This window comes from Boleophthalmus pectinirostris, unplaced genomic scaffold, assembly GCF_026225935.1.
Source record: "Boleophthalmus pectinirostris isolate CB_2022bp ecotype Guang Dong unplaced genomic scaffold, ASM2622593v1 HiC_scaffold_5, whole genome shotgun sequence".
In the NCBI taxonomy this organism is placed as follows: domain Eukaryota; kingdom Metazoa; phylum Chordata; class Actinopteri; order Gobiiformes; family Gobiidae; genus Boleophthalmus; species Boleophthalmus pectinirostris.
Genome location: NW_026571404.1, coordinates 37,851,322 through 37,866,418, shown reverse-complemented (window position 1 = coordinate 37,866,418; position 15,097 = coordinate 37,851,322). Strand labels below are relative to the sequence as shown.

The 15,097-nt window shown below is 41.5% G+C and overlaps 1 protein-coding gene across 1 annotated transcript in view; it reads right to left on the bottom strand.

Annotated features, from left to right (window-relative positions):
• Window positions 1–648: 648 nt before the first annotated feature.
• The window catches only part of LOC110173633 (coiled-coil domain-containing protein 85A-like), a 73,223-nt gene continuing 58,774 nt past the window's right edge, over window positions 649–15,097 (bottom strand). The window contains exons 3-4 of the mRNA XM_055162464.1: window positions 5,053–5,110; window positions 649–664 (exon numbers count right to left, since the gene is read on the bottom strand). Of these exons, the coding sequence (XP_055018439.1) occupies window positions 649–664; window positions 5,053–5,110 (74 nt within the window). The remainder of the gene's footprint in view (window positions 665–5,052; window positions 5,111–15,097) is intronic.

The following is a 15,097-nucleotide window of genomic DNA, read 5'->3' as shown; positions in this document are numbered from 1 at the left end:
GCATCCGATAATGCAGCAGGAATTTACCATTATCGGGGAGAAATACGCGAAGTTACGCACTGTGTTTGACGCTACCGTGTTTCTTGCCTCCGACCAAAATATTTCCCAGCAGCAACACGGGCTTTTAATAACAATGACGTCAGCTGAAACTCGCCTATAGGTTGTGTTCACGTTCTAGAATTTGATGTTGTTAGAACTTCAGATGGAGAGCTCTTGGGAAGATTCACTGTTTTTGAAAGAAATCTCCAACCCTATGATCCACAAATGTTGAACCTTCTCATTATTTGTTTGGGACTGGCTCCAGAAATTTTCCATATTAATCTTAGGGTTTAAAGTTTCAACTGACGACAATCACGTCTTTGGGGTTGAAAAATGGCATCACTTTCTGAAGCTCCTGAGAAGACGCGTGGATCAGTCCAGTGAATGCAGAGACGTGAACCATAAACCAAGTCAACAAATGTGACCCGTCTCCAGCTCAGGTTAAACTAGAGGGATTCTACAATGTTGTGACGTTACGTGAACACAACCTATTCCCGTCATTCCTCCATGTTTGGTCGTCACTTCCTTCCTCTTTCTCTCCATACGGTGGTGGTCTTCTTGGGGTCAGACCTGATGAGATCCAGAGTCCAGCAGCGCTCCCTCTGGTGGTCAGGAGGCATCGAAGCTACAACACAAAGAAAAGCAGAGTCAGTGTAGTCTGAGTGGTGAAGTTAAGGTTAACTTCACTGCCTCTACGGGGCGCTGTGTCCTCTGCATTTGACCCATTCTTCGGTGTCTCTGGGTTAAACATGTCAGGAGCAACGGGCGACCGCAGCGTAGTACCACGGACTACTCCAGATGCAGCAAGATGAATCCTCAAACATCGTGGCAGGCTCCTACTTAAGCTACTGGACCTGAGCCTGTGGGCCGGAGATTGGACCAATCACAGAGCAGCATTATGGTGCGGGAGGACCAGATGAACCAAAACAAACATTGTGACACTGACGAACATACTTCAGCCTGTATACAGACTATTTAATTTGTGACAAATGTGCAGAGGGAAGAACTTTGTGCATTTTTGGACACTGAAGATGTCTGTGCTTTTCTCTAACCCGGGTTTAACCAAAGTTAGATTTTTGACTTGTAAAGCGAAACACATAAAAATGTTTCTTATTTGACTGTTCATGTGTAGAAAAACCCGCTGTGGTTGTGTCTGTACTCTCTGTCCCTGTGGAGACGAGGCACATGTGAGACAAGAGAGAATCACTCAGAGAGTTTGAGGAAGTTTGCCTATAAGAAAATCTTTATTCAGAATGACAGGTCCAGGTTTATAAATAAGACTCCGTGTGTGTGTTGTACATGTGTGAGTGTGACCTGTCTGCACATACATGTCTGCACATACATGTCTGTGCATGAGCAGGAGAGCAGAGCTGGGAGGATCCACCACTTTAGACTAAAGCAGGACTAATGCAGGTCCACATGCTCTTTACATGTGGGAGTGGGCGAGGTCAGCAGAGACGAGAAGTGTCATTAAGTAACTCAGCTTCATGAAACATTAAACAAGAATGAAGAGAGAGAGACAGAGAGAGACAGAGAGAGACAGAGAGAGACAGAGAGAAGAAACTACACACACACACACACAGACAGAGAGACAGAGAGAGACAGAGAGAGAGAAAGCTACACACACACACACACACACACACAGACAGAGAGACAGAGAGAGAGAGAGAGAGGGGGTTGACCACAAAATGACCCCAGGAGAGAGAGCACTTTAAATTCTTTACATTTACATCACATCGATCTGGGATTTTATCAACTCAGACAGTCTATACAGCTCTATACAATACCACACAGTACTACACAGTACTACACAGGAGTACACATGAGGCTGAAGGGAATATACAGTATATACTACATGCAGAAGAACATTGAGCTGTTGTGGTATAAGAGACCAAAGTGATGACGCACTCACTTCACAGCTTTGTTTAATGACACTCACACAGTGCATTAGAATGAGGAAGAAAAAAATAATAATAATAACATGAGCTCTGCACCTGCACTTGTCCTGTGTCTAGAGAAAAATATCTAATTGCATTTTTTCATTTTCCTTTCGATTTGGGATTTATGTTTCAAGTTCACATTTTAGAGGCTCCATTAAATGCGTTTCTCCATGGACTATGGCATTAAACCTTTCTATCCTCATGCAGACCAAACCAGACCAAGTTACAGGTCAGATCTGTGGAAAGACGACCCCGCTCACAGTCAGAACGCTTGTTTTTCTAGGTATCTCTGAGCTCTAAAACCACCTGTAATTGAATAAACGTGAAGTAGAGCCATTTAATGCAATACTGTGGAACAGAGCAATGACATCTCCATAGCAACAAGCACGTGACGGACCCTCCACTAGAAAAGTTACACATTGCACCTTTAAAACATTTTACTATTTACACAAAATCTATGAACAACTTAAGCCTGTAATCCGCCGCGGTTCGAGAAGTAAAGTCTTAAGATTTGTCAAGAAAATTCCACACTATGGCATTAAAGCTATCTATTAATAATTCATTTCAAAATATGATTAAACCTCTTCTGTCTGTCTTGCATTTATTCAGTATAGGCCTTTGTAACGGTACTGTGCAAATTTTATCTTACTGCTCCATTCATTGTCTATGGGGAATGAGCATTAGAAGTCTCTGTAAAATGAATCAATACTTAATTTACTTCGAGACAAAAACACTTCTTTTACAAACACAGAAGTAGGTCTTAACATATTTGCAATGATTATCTGTCTGTATCTTATTAAATATTGATTCATTTTTGCATGAATCCAATAATTCCCCATAGAGACTGAATGGGAGGATTAGCACATACCCGGCAGTATCGTGAAAAGAAACAAAAATGAAAATATCTTCAACGTGTCCTCTTATTTTTAAGCGGGATCGCCTCTCCACAGATCTTGCATTAGCCGTTTGTCTAGGGTGAACAGAAATAAAATCAAAATAAAAAAACTGGGACATCCCCGGTTTGGGTTGGTTGGGAATAATAAAATTGTAAAACGAGCATTATTAAGGAAAACTGTTCTGCACTCGGCACTAAAGTGAGTCAGTACAGCTATATTTTCTTTGTGTTTTGGTCATTTTTAAGCAGCTTTTCTGTATTTTACCTAAAGAAATGACAATGTATGTTTCTCTTTTCTGTTGGCAGGATCAGATTGGTCAAAAATAAGTACACCTGGGTCATTTCTTGCATAAAACTGGGACAAATCACTGGTTTTGTATAAATCTGCTGGGACAGGGGACTCAGGTAAATAGGGACGATGTTTATGTTTGTCTCCATTCAGAATCAGGATTTTAATGTGGGGAGACCAGATTTTCACATTTACAAACTGGGACACACCTGGTTTGGGGTGTTTGGTAATAATAAAATCATGAGTGTGCAATTAAGAACATTATTAAACACTTTGTTTATTCTCCACACACTTGTGAATCAGTGCACGACATGAGTTTTCTGGTGATTTTCAGGCCCAGTTTTCTGTATTTAAACAAAAACATTTGGCAAAATATTCCTCTTTTTTACTGTTTTTAGGGATTACAAATAGGGACACCTGGGACATTTCTTGTATAAAACTGGAAAAAATCTGTGGTTTTGTGTCAATCTGCTGGAGACACAGGCTCAAAACTGAGACTAAATAGGGACATGTGGGCAACTTATTTTAAAGAGCTCATCTCATGCAAAATCAACTTTTCAGATCTTTCTACCTTCTAAGAGTGATGTGTGGGCCTTGGATTTGTCACTGAAGTGTTTTTTAGATTGATTTGGGTTTTTTTTTTAACAAATTGCAGTGTATTTCTGTCACCCTCCCACGTGACAACGAACTAAAGCTGCTACAACGATGACACGGCAGATACACCTATGACGCTTTTATTTGACGTAGCAGACGTTTCGCACCTGCCCCCCCTCCCCCGCTCCACCGCCTCCCTCCGCATCGTCTGACAATTCCCACATGAACACCTAAACAAAAGCGACAGCATAAGCTCATTGTTCTCCACTGCAGTGAACACGATATAATAAGTTGATCTACTAGTGTTTATTAATACTTTACCAATCAGTAATGTTCAGTTGATGTGGACGCGGTGCTTGAGCTTCGTGCTCCTCAAAGTCCTCGTCCGATTCCAGGTCCAACACATGCGGATGAACGCGCTGTATCTCCATCAGTGTTGGGGAGTAATAGATTACATGTACTGGAGTTACGTAATCAGAGTACAACCAAACCTACCTACAACCTAAAACCAGGACTAAAACCAGACTAAACTAGCACTAAACCAGGTCTAATCCCGGAGTAATCTAGGACTAAAACCAGGTCTAAACCAGGACTAAACTAATACAATATGACAGTAACAGTAGGTGGACATACTTTAAGGCAGCAGTGATCTCATATAAAAATCATTTCTCTATCAATAATATTTTTTATCTGGTCATGTAAAGACTGAACAAACAAGAACTTTCAGGATGTGGTTGCTACATTCATGTAATTTTAAAAAACATGACAATATCAAGTAATCCAAAGTATTCAGATTACGTTACTCACTTTAAGTAATTTAATGGATTCTGTTACAAACTACATTTTGGGTTATGTAATCTGTAATCTGTAGGGGATTACATTTTAAAAGTCACCTTCCCAACACTGACCACCATGATGAATAAAAGTTTATTCCTACCACTATCAGGGTGCACGCCTGTCTCCCCCTCCCTCCCTGAGATGGCGGAGGAAGGGCGGCTCACTCAGAGTCTACGTCACGTTTGGAGGGCGGAGCCTGTGCTTTCTCATGACGGGCGGGGGGAGGAGCAATAGTCGGTCTTTCATAGTTCCTGGTCTGTGACTCTCTCCAAGAAAACAGTAAGATTTCAGAACTATTGTGTAATGGATGTTCCAAAACCCAAACTGTGCTTGAATATGTGCAGAAGATACAATGTGAAAAGAGTTATTTTACATCAGATGGGACCTTTATTGCATTACTATGGAACATTCCCTCCCCCAGCTTGTACGTGTGTGTTGCTGTGGCAGTGTGCTCTCACCTGTCCCAGAGCTTGGTGTTCCGGCAGCCGTTGGTGCAGCAGCCAGCGGAGATCAGAGCTGCAACAGAGATACACAGAGAAACATCAATAACACGGTCCAGGTCCATACTGAGCGATCAATACAAGCGATCGATACACGAGCTGCTCCCGGCACTGTCGGCCTGTCCCAGAGGACGCTCACACAACTAACCACAACCAGAGGAGACTGCACTATGCTAATTCACCTGGAGCACACAAACAAGACCATGTGACCCATTTATGTTTCTGTTGCAACAGCGTTTTCATTTTGACGACTTTTTCACATTGCAAGAATAAAATGTTGGATTGTTGTTGTTGATTGCAATTCACTGAGCGTAGAAAGAGCAGAGTAGAAGGTGATCAGATTTTCAAAATTCAAAACTAAGACACTCAGTTTGTAGTGGTTGGTAATAATAAAATTGTGAAACGAGTGCGAAATGAAATAAACTGTTCTGCACTTGGCCCATTCATGACGAACATGTGAGTCAGTACAGTCACATTTTCTTTGTGTTTTGGTCATTTTTAAGCAGCTTTTTTGTATTTTACCTCCACAAATGACAGTTGATGTCTCTCTTTACTTTTGGCAAGATCAGATTGGTCCAAAATAGAGACACCTGGGACATTTCTTGTATAAAACTGGGACAAATCACTGGTTTTGGATAAATCTGCTGGGACAGTGGACACAGGCTCAAAACTGGGACTGTCCCGGGTAAATAGGGACATTGTCTATGTTTGTCTCCACTCAGATTCAGGATTTTAATGTAGGGAGACCGGATTTTCAAATTTAAAAACTGGGACACACCTGGTTTGGGGTAGCCTGATTCATCAGCCGGTTTCACTTCGTAGAAATCGTCTAACCTCGCAGTGTTAGGATTTGTTCACTCGACAGTAACGATTGGTTAAATAATAAAAAGTACCCACACTTTTTATTATTTAACCAATCGCTGCTGTTTGGTCGTGACGTATGTAATGCACCACTAACAAGGCTAACTGGTATATTAAGCTTTTCCCAAATCCCAGAGGAAGAAGAACTATAACGTCTTTCCCCTTGACGAAATTCACCAAACATTCTCTTTGTTTCGGCTTTAAATCCTCAATCTCAGGAATCATTGACAACACAGAATATATGACTCTTCGCCAATTGGCTGGTGCCCGATCTTACACTTTTGTATTCTGATTCTTGACCTAGTTACTTGAGCGGAGGCACCAGGTGGCACCAGCCTGGCTAGTTTTGGGGTGGTTGGTAATAATAAACTCATGAGCGCTTAAATAAGAACATTATTAGGCACTTTGTTCATTCTCCATGCACTTGTGAATCAGTTTTAAAAACATTTTGCAATACAATACAAAGCGGGATCCCGTTTGTTAATCGAGAGGTGCAGAAGACAAACAGACTGAGCTGCACTTTCTTGTTCTTGTGGTTTTATAGCAACATCACATCTTGGTTGCTTTGTAGTGGAAGGTGTTTCTTGGTGAACAGTTGGTGCCTTTCACTTTGGTGTTGACAAGATTGAGCGAGGGATCAGGATTTTGCTTCATTGTCATTACACATACAAAATGTTCACTGCAAACTCGGGATGGTTTCCTTTTTGGTTCTTCCTGTGGATCAATCCTGCCCATCGCCTTCACCTTTCACTATTTTTCAATTCTGTTGGGAAGAGAAAGAGTTTGAACAGAGGTTTGCAATCACACACATCTGATTCCCTTTTGCAGTTATGGAGTTCACAAACTTCCGAAACCCATTTTCCACTGGGACATCCAACAACCACACAATTACAATGTCTGAATCCCAAAACTAAAATATGACAATATCAGAACCAGAAACAAAAGTGATATGGTTCAAAAGACTTGAAAAGATCGACTTTGTCAATAGACACATCCAAATGGGAAATCAAACATGGCGGTTTAATGCTCATTTTTTGGCGCATCCTTCCCAGTATGCATTGCGCAATGATCGGAAGTCTGAAATTTGGGATGCATCTTTACTGTTGGCAGATATTAAATTGTTCAAAAATAGGGAAATTTTTTTGTATAAAACTGAGACAAATGAGTGGTTTTGTATAAATCTGCTGGGAAAGGAGACACAGGCTCAAAACTGGGACTGTCCCGGGTAAACAGGGACGTCTGGACTCAAGTAAGAGTACCAATACTTCAAAATAATAATATGCAAGTACAAGTGCAATGTAATGCTCCAAGAAATTACTCAAGTAAGAGTTAAAAGTATTTGGACAAACTACTCAAGTAAGAGTAATGTAATAATAATATAAATGTAAAATCTGATGTACTGATACTCTGCAGTGACATCACTCTGGGGGTGTTCTACATGTGTCTGTATCTGATTGAATCTAGATAGCAGTTACCATAGTGACATTTTGAAATACCAAATGGATTTAAGCAGCACATTTTCAGGAGCCTGTGATCAATCTGAGCGTTCATGTTCCTGTTCAGGAGTTTGATTTTCAACTAAAAGGTGAGCGTGACTAACTGAAAAACTGCTCACTAATGCCAGCTGCTAATGTGACTGTCATTTTATCATGGATTTATTCACATAACGTGGAAGTGTTGCTGCTTGTATCTGTCTGGAGTTGGCGTAGTGAACACTCACTGTAATCACAAACTGCTCATGTTCGGGGGACACGGACAGACCTATAGTTTTCAGAAAGGTTGGGGTGATTTTTACCAATTTTTTTTAGAGATGTAATGATATTCAAATCTCTCGGTACAATATTATTACAATAAGCATCTCACAGTACGATATTTATTGAGATATTTTGGAGAGGCTGATATAGTTGTAGATGAGACACTTTTTTGCTTTTAAAAGACCTTGACAAAATCTTGGTGTGGATTATTACATCATAATCCCAAGAATTCAAGTCAAAAACATATTTCTTCATGTTGTCTGTGCTGTAATGAATTATGGGATATGTAGTTCCCTGTTTTTATAAGCTCTTGCTACTATAAAACAATACATTTAAGCAAAGGAACTTGTGATTTAATATATTGTGACAGTCCACGACATTATTGTGAGACTTTTGACAATACGATATCACAATATTTCGGTTATTGTTACATCTCTACTATTTTTAGATCATAAACTTTTTATCACCTCAAAATCCTTCAGTTGTGTTAAAAACAAAGACCAACAATTCTCCCACTGTACAATCACCATTATTCACTCATTTATATGAATTTGGGCAGAGCTCATTTCCACAAGCAAATATCTTCTTTCAAATAAGGCTCCCGCTATAGAAGAGAAAGAAATGACTGTAAACACTGAAATCTTTATATTAAATAGCGTTACATATACAGTGTTTGGAAAGTTACTTTTAAAATGTATTCCCCTACAGATTACAGATTACATACCGCAAAATGTAGTTTGTAATGTAACCCATTAAATTACTTAAAGTGAGTAACATGATCTGAATACTTTGGATTACTTGATTTGCTGTAGAGAAGCAAAGACGAGGAAATCGTAACATAAGATGTTTTATCTGCTAAAAGAAAATAAAAAGCCGAGACTTTACTTAACCGTATTAAAAATATTATTGATAGAAGAAGAGGAGACACGTCCACACAGCATGATTTAGACCTGTTAAATCCTGGTTTAGACCTGGTTTAGACCTGGTTTAGTCCTGGTTTAGACCTGGTTTAGTCCTGGTTTAGACCTGGTTTAGACCTGGTTTAGATCTAGTTTTAGTCCTGGTTTTGAACTGAATACAGTTACTCATAATTTGTACTCTGATTACGTAACTCCGGTACATGTAATCTGTTACTCCACAACACTGGATATATATCATATTTAATGCTAATATCACAGGTTACAGTGGGAATTTCTTGTTATAATATAGTGATATTTTATTCATACAATGCCTTTCTAAGCTAAATTACGTTTTCTCCACATGGAAACAAAATAAGACAAAAACGAAACAAAATTGAAAATGATAACAATAAAATCAAATATTAAATCCAAACTATTCAATCATCTAATGTAGATATTCTGCTGCAAATCTAACACACACATGTCGATGCTTAACTGGTCCAAACATACAAACAAAAAATAATAATAATACTTTTAAAATGTGACTTGTTAGTCCACTTCTGCCTCGGAAGCTTAAATCAAACGGTAACACTTTAAACTGGACCAGCGTTTGGGCATCGTTATGCTAGGTAGCTCAAATCGATTGAAATCGAAACGTCTTAAGTCATTTCTTTCTGGTCAGAATGAAATATAACTTAATGTATTTGGAAGGACAAAAATGAGACGAACTAAAGGAGCGGTGCATAAAACACAAATGTTCAGATCATTTTATACTGACAACGTGAAGCTTTTGTCTCTTGGATCTGGAGTGCAGAGCCAACGCCGTCTCATCCCAAAGGTAATACAGTGTAATATAGACTCTTCTTTCTGTGTTTGCCATCAGCTAAATCTGTTAGAATCAGATGAGGACGGCACAAAGTGGACTGATTTTTTCCCTATTGCTAGCCTCGTTTTATAACCTCATCTAAAGGGGGAAACAAAATGGACCTATTAGAGCCGTGCACCCGAGCGTTCAAAAATATAACAATGCATTACTACAGAATGACTGCTCGATTTGATTTTGGATTTGGACGAGGCTTAAGTGCCGTGGCTGAACTTATCTTGACTTTGTGTTTGTTCTGATTCTCTCTATAACGCAGGTCGTGCAGAGGCTCGTAATATTTCCATTAGGGGTTTTCAGCAGAAGGCTCAAATGTGGGAAAAGTGTTGGAAAACTGACAGACGAGGATGGAGAGGAGGAGGAGGAGGAGGAGGAGGCAGCTGTGGCCTAGTTACGCCGAGCTCGGGTCAATCACTGAAGCAACACACGGACACCAGGGTTAGTCTGGTCAAAGCTCCTGTATCACGCAAAATATATTCTCGTGAACTTTACGCCGTGTTATCTCATCAAGAACAGACCTGGAGATGTGTTTTGTTTCATTCACCCATGTTTGAACCCGGGTTTATTAGTCTGTCTACATTTCTAAAGCTCAAAATGTTCCAGCTTATGATGTCATGAAGCTGTAGATTTCACCGTAAGAGTTCCTTTTACCTTTTGTTCAGGAGAAACGGGCAACTCCAGGGCTGAAATCATCCAAATGATTCTAGCGAAGGTGTGTGGAGCACTTCCGGTCTTACCACATGACATCACAAGGTGGAACAAAGTGTTTTCAGTTCGAGACACCCTAATTTTTCCAGTTTTTTATTGCAATTCAAGTCATGCAAGTCCAATGAAGAGCTTGAAATGGTACAGAGGTAAGAACTGAACAGTCAAAGGTTACAAAAAGATAAAATATACAAAGGATCTGCCAGAACAACCTCAGGAAAAAAGAACAAGACGGTAAAGCCTGAAAACATGGAGTGTCCAGCACAGTGTCCAGACTTAAACCCCATAATAAGTGCCCTTGAAATAATTGTTTATATGTTTTTGATTATTTACACACCAAAAATCAGCTCATTACAGTATATGTTTTCTGAGTTATTAGATTTGTAAACACTGAGATCTGATGAGAGAAAAGGTTCAGATATGAAAGGCTTATATTAAAATGTGTTGTCCGGTCTTATCAAATACAACTGCAATAACAACAAACAACAAAAATCTGCTTATTAAGGGTCCTGTACCACACAAAAGTAACCCTCCTGAAGCTTTACTCCGCCCCTAAGCACAATCTGAATAATCGGGGTGGGCTCTAGAGCAGTGGTCTGCACCCTTTTACACAACGAAAATGCCATAGAGCTACTCATTTTGGCGGTCGCAAGAAAAACTGAGTAAATATTCCCATCTAAAGAGCTTTTAGAATTAAATTAAATTTGGAATTGTTAATCTCCTGAATTAAAGGTAAAATGTATCTATGACATCACAATGACATCACAATGTGGAACAGAGCGTTTTGAGCTTTGGAGATGTAGGCAGATGAACAATAATGGATTACTCGATGTGTGAATGAAACAAAACACAAGTCCAGGTCTGTTTTTGAGAAGATAACAACATTATATCATGACTTAAAGGGCTCAGTAAAGGGAACAGTTTGATGTTGATAAAACATTTATACAAATATTATTCATTTATTAGTGCATAAAGATGGGCATCAACATTATACATTTACAATGGTAATAGGCATTTCATTACATCAGATTTTTTGTTATTCAGTACAATACATACGATTCAGTGTCTGAAAGCCTATGCGTCCGATAGAGACTTTTGCGGCGCCCCCCGCGAGGGCCCCTTCATGCGCACAGGGAGTGCAGTCAGTCAGCGCTGCGCTCTCGGTTAACTCGGCTCTCTATCTCAGACGTGGGAGAGATTGGACGTTTGTATTTGTTCCGTGTGCCTTATTTGATGTTCAGGTGGGTTTGTGATTATGTTTAACTTATAGTGTTGCTGTTTGGGTGTCCCTTTGACATATACTGTGTAGCTAAAATGTTTCGTGTTTCTGTTCCGCATGGACTTTAGTGTAATTGCTGCCTCACCTACGTTCACTATGTATAGTAATTATTTTATACTGTTTGTTTCAGACCACACACACGTATTTGAATTTACACTGAATAAAACTGATGAAGATTCTCTAACCGGAGTCTGTCCGTAGTGTTCCCACCCAACAAAGATCCACCGCCCATAGTTTACATTCAGAAATCCCTTGGCCAGCTACTTGTAAGGAGGTGGAGAGCTACTAGTAGCTCCTGAGCTACAGGTTGGAGACTCCTGCTCTAGTGATGACTGACAGCGACCGACAGCCACAACAATCCAACACGCGCGGACCGGTGCACTCTGGACTTTGAAACAGAGTGGACATTTGCGCTTGAATCAGGATGTTTCCCTTTTCTCCAGACATGGCGGGACATTGCGGTGCCAGGTCGGGGCGGGGCTGAGAGGGGCTCCTCACGTCCCGCCCGCAGACGCCAGTGTCTGCGCTCGTCACGTAATAAATAACCTGCATCTGACTCATCGGCGGCCATTAGTCCAACCCGAAAATTCAAATGCTCTGGCCATAGTTGATCCTAAAGAGGCCAGACACAACTTTGACCCAAATATGCACTAAAATGCCAAATAAGGCCAGGGATGTACAGAACATTTCTATTTTAGACTAATTTACACAAATAATCTGTAGAAAAAAAGTGATTTTGGTGTTTAGTGGCTCTTTAAGTCATATTATAATGTTACCTTATCAAAAATAGACCTGGAGTTGTGTTTTGTTTCATTCACATGTTTGAATAATCCATTAGTATTAATCTGTCTACATCTCCAAAGCTCAAAACACTCTGTTCCACCTCATGAAGTGAGTTTTCAATTGTTACATTTTACCTTTTAGTTCAGTAGAGATCGGCAATTCCAGGGCTGAAATCATCCAAATGATTCTAGTGAAGGTGTGTGGAGTTTAAAACCAGAAGAGAAAAACACAACTCCAGGTGTGTTTGTGATGAGGAGACGCCATTAGCACACAGATCAGAAATGCCGCACAGTTCAGTATGATCGTTTGAAAAGCCTTTTGGTATTGTTTGTCTACGTGCATCGCTTTTTTTCCCCAACTCAAATTCGTAGAAAAAGCTGGACTAGATGTTGATAGATAAAGGTCTTGTTGGTGCAGGTTTTGACATCGCCATGGCAACTGTCAGCAGGACACGGCCGAGCGTGATGGGTACGAGGAAGCGCTGCGGTGTCAGTGTTTGTTCGACCGTGACACGGATCGGGCAGATTGACAAAAGGAGGATCGACCTACACGAGCAGCGGGCGTGGAGAGAGGTTCAGCTGAGGAAACTGACAAACACAGGAGCTTTACCTGCTGCAAGAGCAAAAAAATAAACGTAAAGAAAGAAAAAAAGAAAGGTCTGTGTGCTCAAAAAGTAAATCTGACCCATAAAATATAACAGAAAGGATGCAAAAGAACGTAAACATAAGAGCTTCGACAGAGACAACTGGTACTTTTTGGATTTGATTTCTCTGCAGCAGAATGTTCAGCTGTTGGACACAAAAAACAAACAGACTGTCGACCCAGGGACTGAGGCACAACCCCAAAACACAGTAAAACAGAATAATCTACTGTTGTGTGAAAAGGAAAAGAACACATGTATGTGGATGTACATGCTCTTTTTATTTATTTATTTCTTGTTCTTTTGTTCTTGTTTTGTGTGTGTGTGTTTTGTATGTTATATTTTGTTATGATTTTGTTATATCTTATGTTTATTTTGTTATTTATATCCTCAGATCCTTTCTCCTCAGATCCTCTCTCCTCAGTTCTTCACTCCTCTTTCCTCTCTCCTCTCTCCGCAGATATCTCTCCTCTTTTCTTCCGTTCTCTTTCCCCTCATCCTCTTTCCTCTCTCTGCTTTCCTCTCATTCTTTTTTCTCTCTCCTCAGATCCTCTCTCCTTCTCTCCTCTCTCCTAAGATCATCTCTCCTCTTTCCTCTCACTTCTTTCCTCTCTCCTTTTTCCTCTCTCCTCAGATCCTCTCTGCTCTTTCTTCTTTCCTCTCTCTGAAGATCCTCCCTCCTCTTTCCTCAGATCGTCTCTCCTCTTTCCTCTCTCCTCAGATCCTCTCTCTTCTTTCCTCTCTCCTCAGATCCTCTCTCCTCTTTCCTTTCTCTTCTGTCTTCTCCCCTCAGATCCTCTCTCCTCTCCTCTTTCCTCTCTCCTCAGATCCTCTCTCCACTTTCCTCTTTCTTCTTTCCTCTCTCTAAAGATACTCTCTCCCCTTTCCTCTCTCCTTTGATCCTCTTTCCTCTCTTCGCAGATATCTCTCCTCTTTTCTTCCGTTCTCTTTTCTCTTGTCTTCTTTCCTCTCTCTTCTCTCCTCAGATCCTCTCTTCTCCGACCCTCCCGTTCTCTTTCCCCTTGTCCTCATTCCTCTCTCCTCTTTCCTCTCGTCCTTTTCCCTCTCTCCTCTCTACTGTTTCCTCTCTCCTCTTTCCTCTCCTCTCTGACACAAAGGAGCAGGTGTCTGGAGCCTCTTTAAACCAAATATATTCTAATAAATGCATCACATCCCTGTTTGTTTGTTTTATATTCAGCTCCAGCTCCGTTCCTCCACTGTCCTCACACTCACCTCGTCACACTAACCTCCTCACACTCACCTCCTCACACTAACCTCCTCACACTAACCTCCTCACACTAACCTCCTCACACTCACCTCCTCACACTCACCTCCTCACACTCACCTCCTCACACTCACCTCCTCACACTCACCTCCTCACACTCACCTCCTCACACTCACCTCCTCACCTCCTCACACCTCCTCACCTCCTCACACTCACCTCCTCACACTCACCTCCTCACACTCACCTCCTCACACTAACCTCCTCACACTCACCTCCTCACACTCACCTCCTCACACACCTCCTCACCTCCTCACACACCTCCTCACACTCACCTCCTCACACACCTCCTCACCTCCTCACACACCTCCTCCTCACTCACCTCCTCACTCACCTCCTCACACACCTCCTCACACTCACCTCCTCACACACCTCCTCCTCACCTCCTCACACACTCACCTCCTCACACTCACCTCCTCACACACCTCCTCACAACCTCCTCACACTCACCTCCTCACTCACTAACCTCCTCACACACTCACCTCCTCACTCACCTCCTCACACACACCTCCTCACACACCTCCTCACACACTCACCTCACTCACCTCCTCACACTCACACACCTCCTCACACTAACCTCCTCACACTCACCTCCTCACACACCTCCTCACACAACCTCCTCACCTCCTCACACACCTCCTCACACACCTCCTCACCTCCTCACACACCTCCTCACACACCTCCTCACACACCTCCTCACAACCTCCTCACACTCACCTCCTCACACACCTCCTCACCTCCTCACACACTCACCTCCTCACACACTCACACACCTCCTCACACTCACCTCCTCACACTCACCTCCTCACACTCACCTCCTCACACTCACCTCCTCACACTAACCTCCTCACACTCACCTCCTCACTCACACCTCCTCACACTCACCTCCTCACACGAGCCTCGTCACACTAACCTCCTCA